The sequence below is a fragment of the Oreochromis aureus genome, linkage group 3, assembly GCF_013358895.1.
Source record: "Oreochromis aureus strain Israel breed Guangdong linkage group 3, ZZ_aureus, whole genome shotgun sequence".
Taxonomy (NCBI): Eukaryota; Metazoa; Chordata; class Actinopteri; order Cichliformes; family Cichlidae; genus Oreochromis; species Oreochromis aureus.
Window position 1 is genome coordinate 38,262,337 of NC_052944.1, and position 5,690 is coordinate 38,268,026.

General features: G+C 41.9%; 1 protein-coding gene across 1 annotated transcript; it reads left to right on the top strand.

The window, feature by feature from the left end:
- The first annotated feature begins 1,657 nt into the window (after positions 1-1,657).
- On the top strand, positions 1,658-4,226 carry LOC120439315. The gene is made up of 2 exons (XM_039610177.1): positions 1,658-2,327; positions 2,784-4,226. Exons 1-2 carry the CDS (start codon positions 1,671-1,673, stop codon positions 2,901-2,903), a joined length of 777 nt encoding a protein of 258 aa, XP_039466111.1. The 5' UTR covers positions 1,658-1,670; the 3' UTR covers positions 2,904-4,226.
- The last annotated feature ends 1,464 nt before the right edge of the window (positions 4,227-5,690 follow it).

Genomic DNA, 5,690 nt, shown 5'->3' on the forward strand with positions numbered 1-5,690 from the left:
ACTGATACTCCTTGAGCCCGCCCTGAGCAGGTGTCCAAAAACCTTGCTGGTGAACAGTCACTTCCACCTACCCGGGTGGGGAAGTGTTCCTTCTTCATCATTCTTAGAGATTTCTGAAAGTTTGAATGGCTTTCATAAAACAGCTGCACACAGACATCACACAAACTAGCAGCTATTAATGAGGAGACCCTGATTAAGAGCTGCAGAAGCCTCTATCATGGAGCCTCTCGTCAAAGTTAAGTACGAAAAATGAAATCACATTAACATTTACATGTAAGAAAATAAATAATATTCCAATTTTGTTGTACTATTTTACTAAGCATGACTGTGCAATGACAATAAAAAGTTATCTTAGCTTAATAGCAAAAAACCCCAATAATAACAAAAAGTACAACAATTTTTTTTCTTTCCTTTTGAATATATTTCATATATATAGCCGAAATGAATGAATTTGTAACCTAATTAATAATTTTATGTCCTGTTTATTGGCAAACAGTCTTCCATCCATTTTCATCCACTTATCGACTGGTAAATCGAAGGTACAGCGTCCACATCATGGTTGCAGCACTAGTCCATCTGTCGATCTCACGCTCCCTTCTCCTCTCACTCATGAGCTTAAACTTCTCCATTTAAGGCAGGAACTCTTCCATGACCTGGAGTGGGCACACCACCCTCTTCTGGCTTAGGACCATGGCATCTCTACTTTTAAGACTAGGCTTAAAACTTTTCTTTTTGACAAAGCATATAGTCAGGGCTGGATCAGGTGACCCTGAGTCCTCCCTTAGTTACACTGCAATAGGCCAAGGCTGTTGGGGGATTCCCATGATGCATTGAGTGTTTCTTCTTCAGTCCCCTTTGTTTTGTTTTTTTGTTTGTTTTTTTTACCTTTATTTGTGTTTGTACACATCTCTCTATTTAATTATTAGTTACTATTAATATCTGTCTCTCTTCCACAGTGTGCCTTTGTCCTGACTCACCCCAGTCACACACAGCAGATGGCCTCTCCACCATGGGCCTGGGTTTCTTGCTGGGGGTTCTTCCTTCCCACTGCTGCCAAAGAGCCTGCTCATAGGGGGGAAACCTGATTGTTGGAGGTTTTCTCTGTATCATTGTAGGGTCTTTACCTTACAATAAAATGAACCTTTAGGCAACTGTTGATTTCAGGCTGTATAAAAAACAGAATTAAACTGAGCTGACCTTTGACCTCACAGTAAACCTCTCAGGTCCACACAGCACTTGTTTAAACTGCTCAGCACTCTCACACAGCCTCCTGTCATGTAGCTTCTGCCCAACACATTTCACAACTTGGTTCACTTTGATTTTGCCACGTAAATTAATGATAATAAAATATTATGAACAATATAATAATGTTATAGACACTGGAGTGTTCTGTGGCTACAGCACCACCAAACACAAAGTGATGATCAGAATATGTTTGTTGGATTTCAGCACCTTGTGCGTGTAGTTACGTCTTATTGCCAGCTTCAGTTACACGGGGCAGAAATGTATTTAGGCTAGCACCATTTACAATGACGGCGTATGCCGGTTGGGCGGACCCTGACATCACATCAGTTCATGCGAATGTGGCAAGCATTTCTCTCGGTGTCTAAACCTAACGGAGCTTCGCGATAACGCAGAAGAAGGTTGATAACGGAAATCAGATCGTCAGGATGAGCCTTTCATCAGTGTTTGTGTTCATTCTTCCTTTTATCTGTGAGGCGTTGGGAGCGCTGATCCAAACCACTGTGGGGGCAGATGTCGAGTTTCCGCTCTCAGAGGAGTGCAGGAAGGGAGAAGGCACACTGTATCAGCGGCTGGATGATGCCAGCACTCAGCTCATCGCATCTCTAAATGGTTACTGGAAGCCAGGGCGAGATTACACTGACCGTGTGGTCGTAGGACGCGATTCTTTAATCTTAACAAATGCTAACTTCAATGACAACGGACATTATGAGTTTACCTGCAACAAGAAACACTTGGAAGCTTACAAGCTGGAGGTATTTGTGCCCTCTGAAGTTGCTGTATCCGAGGGTGGGGATGCCATCCTCCCGTGTCGCTCCGTCACAGCGGGCCAGTCGGTGAAGTCTGCGCGCTGGAGGAGAAACGGGGAAGTACTGCTGGAGCTGAATGGTCGGACGGGGGAAATCACATACGGGGATGACTTTAACAGAAGCCAGGTATCGATACCATCTGACTGGGACCGACGGGCAGACCTGTCCCTCACCATAAAGGGAGCTCAGCAACAAGATGGAGGAGTTTATTACTGTGATGTAGAGAAGGCCGAGAAACACCGCTCTGCTGTGCGCCTGCGAGTGCGCAAACCACCGGTAAGTGCACCACACCACCGCTCTATCTATCTGGCAAACTGATTGATTTACAGCAGAAAGGCTTTAAATACAACATCTGCATTTGATGCCTTGCCAGTCAGTGACTTTCTGGGTGTGAATAACTTTACCATACTGTGTCAGGGTGACTCTGCTGTAACAACAGTGATTACAACAACACTGATCTCTGTCCTGGCAGCAAAGACACACAGTTCAGGTTTTAACTATGTCATTCAGGAATTTAACAAGATAACAGGCACCTGCAGGTGATTTTGTGGCTTAAACTGGGATTAACCCTTTTTTTCTACTCAGATCACAGATTGCACATAAACATTTCGTCTTGATGTTTTGCTGTAAACTGCGTGATCTTTGATTTGCTGTAAACTGAAAGGCATTTAAAGTTTCAACAAACTACACTGACTAACACGTCTGATTTTCATGTCTTCTTGCCCTCTGCAGGAGTCCTACCACTGGATATGGATCACAATCATCATAACAGCAGCTGTGACATCTGTGATTGTTTTTACTCTCAAGTTCTTTTGGGGCTGGAGAGAGAAGACCAAGGGTGTACATGCATGAAGAGAGCAGAGGAGACAGTGCCCGAAACAGTCCACTAAATGACCAATCATTTATAATCAGGAGGAAAGCACATCTCTAAAAATTGCCCTGCCAAGTCTTCTGATGTTATACTGCCTGTAAAAATGAATAGAAATAGCTTTTTGTTGTGCATTACTTTTAGTACCAAAGTCCAAACCCGAACCTTTATTTCACTGTGTAATGAAAGTCTTCATGGCAAAATAAACAGCAGATATCTGCACACTGCTAACTTACAGTGTAAAGATAAAAGAATACACACATACAGAGATTTCTTTCTGACTTTTGACTTATTGATTTATTTGTGTCTTCTTCTTGGCAGCTCTTCACTTGGTACAGTTGAAGGTCTGTCCTGAGAAAAAGGTATAGCTTGGTTATAGCAACAGCTAATAATCAATTTTTATGATTTCTTCATTGATCTGTAAGAGGCTGGAGCTTATAGTTAATGAATGCAACAGTCTGGGTTGAGTAGTTGAATTTATTCTCTTTGTGTTGAGGACAAAAGAGTCTTCAGGCCTCCAAAAGACCTTTTAAAGGTTCCAGGTGCCACCAAGTGTGACTGAGCAGGAGACTGAATGTGGATATAAATGTTCATTTTAGATTATTGGCTGTAGGGTAAGGTTTCTATTATGATTTAATGCCAACAAGTTTAGTTTAGTTCACTAGTTTATTTGATGAGGACACCCGGTGCACTGCTGTGGTTTGTGGGTCAGTCGGTTGCAGTCAATGAAGGGCTTCTAGTAAATACGAGAGGCTGTTGCTGAAACCATAAACCACCAGCCAGTAAAGATTTACAGTTTTATGTTCCTTTATTTGTTTGCTTTATGGTTGTTTACAGGCCACAGTGATAAAATGTGATGAATTTGCTTGCACGATGAACCCACTACAGTTCAACTTCAAACACCCTCAGAGGTTCAAGCTGGACTTCTTTCTATGTCTAGAACTTTAATGGATTCTGTTTTTTGTTTAATAACTGTGACTTATACTTTTTTCATATAATGAAGTTACACATACATTCTGTCTTTTGCATCAAGTTCACTTTTAGTAATTCCACCACGCAGTAAATCTGTGTGATTTTGATGTGTGGCTAACTCAGCTTCTTTTAGAAATAGTGACTCAGTGGAGTCTGACACTCAGACGATCAGCCAATAGAGTTTCTGGTGAAGCTGGAGCCAAATAACTGCTTTGAAACTGATTCTTAGAGTCCAGAGTGAACCGTCAGTGTCCTTAAACAATTTGTTTATTGCCCACATGATATTTCCTGCATGTTTGTAGAGTTTGAACAATAAATATATTCATTTACAGTGAGCACTTGTCCTGCTCTGTTTTTTAGTCTTTACTCTGTTTACTTTGTTCTTTATAAAAACTTCAAGAAGCTTCTTGTAAAATAAAACATCTTCAATAAAGCACAGCACTTAGGTTCATGAATATTCCTGTAAAATTAATGTCATAATCAGTCAATAAACTGCTCAAAGAAAATCAGACGGAGCAGCAGGACAACAAACCTATACACAGACAGAAACATCTTTAATGAAAAGGAGAGCAACAACGAGGACGAGACAGACCTCTGACCTGAAGATGTGGAGTGAGGACTTTACATCCACTCATCATGGGCATAAATGTCATGACCATTTTAGTCTTTTCATTATTTCTTTGAACTGCCAGCAAAACAGCCCCAGACCCTTATGCTACCGCCACCATACTTGACAGCTGATACAGCGTTCTGAAGTCTCAAAGCCTCACCTCCACTCTCCCAAACACACCTGTTATCACTGTGGCCAAATAGCTCAGTCTTTGTCTTGTGTCTGCACATTTTTTCTACGGAAGGCATTTGGCTCGTTCACGTGATCAGCTGAAAAATTCAGTGGAGCATGAAGATGCCGATCTTGATGTAAAACTCACTGTGGACGGCGACACTGGTGTTCCAGCAGTTTCCAGTTCATAGCAGGCTTGAGCCTTGTTGTTCCTGAACACCCAAACAAATTTCCTCTGTCAGAAATGAAATAATGTTGTATTTGTGTTTGTTCTAGTTAAAAATGATGTGGCCAGGAGTTCAGCCAGTCTGCAGGGGCTCAAGGGTTAACAGACATCTAGGATGGTCTACTCACCTGAAGTGTTAAGTGCTCCCTCGACTTTCATCCTCGTAAAAGAGTTGTTATTATTCATCCACTGAATGGGTCAGTACTGCAGGGTCCATCATTAAGTCAGCTGGGATAAGCAGAAGACATGTATCGTCCCCGTTATATAAATAAATCAAATAAAAAAGTCCTTTCAGTGGACGATAATCTTGTTGAGCCACTTTTATGCGTCAAATTCCCTTTGTTGTGTAACCTTCTCTATTCTGCGTGCTTATTCTGCCTGCTTGACTGTTCTGGATGACTGAGCTTATCTGCTCACTGATTCAAACTGAGATGTGATGACATCGATCAGACGATGCACTTGAACTGGGAAGGTTTATTGAATGAACTTGGTCGTGAAAGGAGCTCCTTTGACCAAGATGGCGGCGCGTGAACAACGCGAGGCTCGTCAGTGTCTCTCCAGAATCTGCTATTTAGCGGTTTTTTATCTGCCCTGTACCTGTGCATGTGCAATGACAATAAAGTTGAATTCTATTCTATTCTATCAGGCTCTAGCTTCGTGTGACGCATTAGCACAATAGCGGTTGATGAGCGCATATTGGAATTTTTATTTTTAAACCAGCTGGTCGGGTGGGACTCACTGGTTTCAAACACTTAGACTGCTCAGGATATTTACCCGGAGTGCTTCATGCTT

Excerpts from the sequence above, each read along its gene's own strand:
- LOC120439315 (XM_039610177.1), top strand. The coding sequence starts at position 1,671 with ATGAGCCTTTCATCAGTGTTTGTGTTCATTCTTCCTTTTATCTGTGAG. Across the intron at positions 2,328-2,783 it reads TGCGAGTGCGCAAACCACCG|GAGTCCTACCACTGGATATG; the intron begins GTAAGTGCACCA and ends TGCCCTCTGCAG.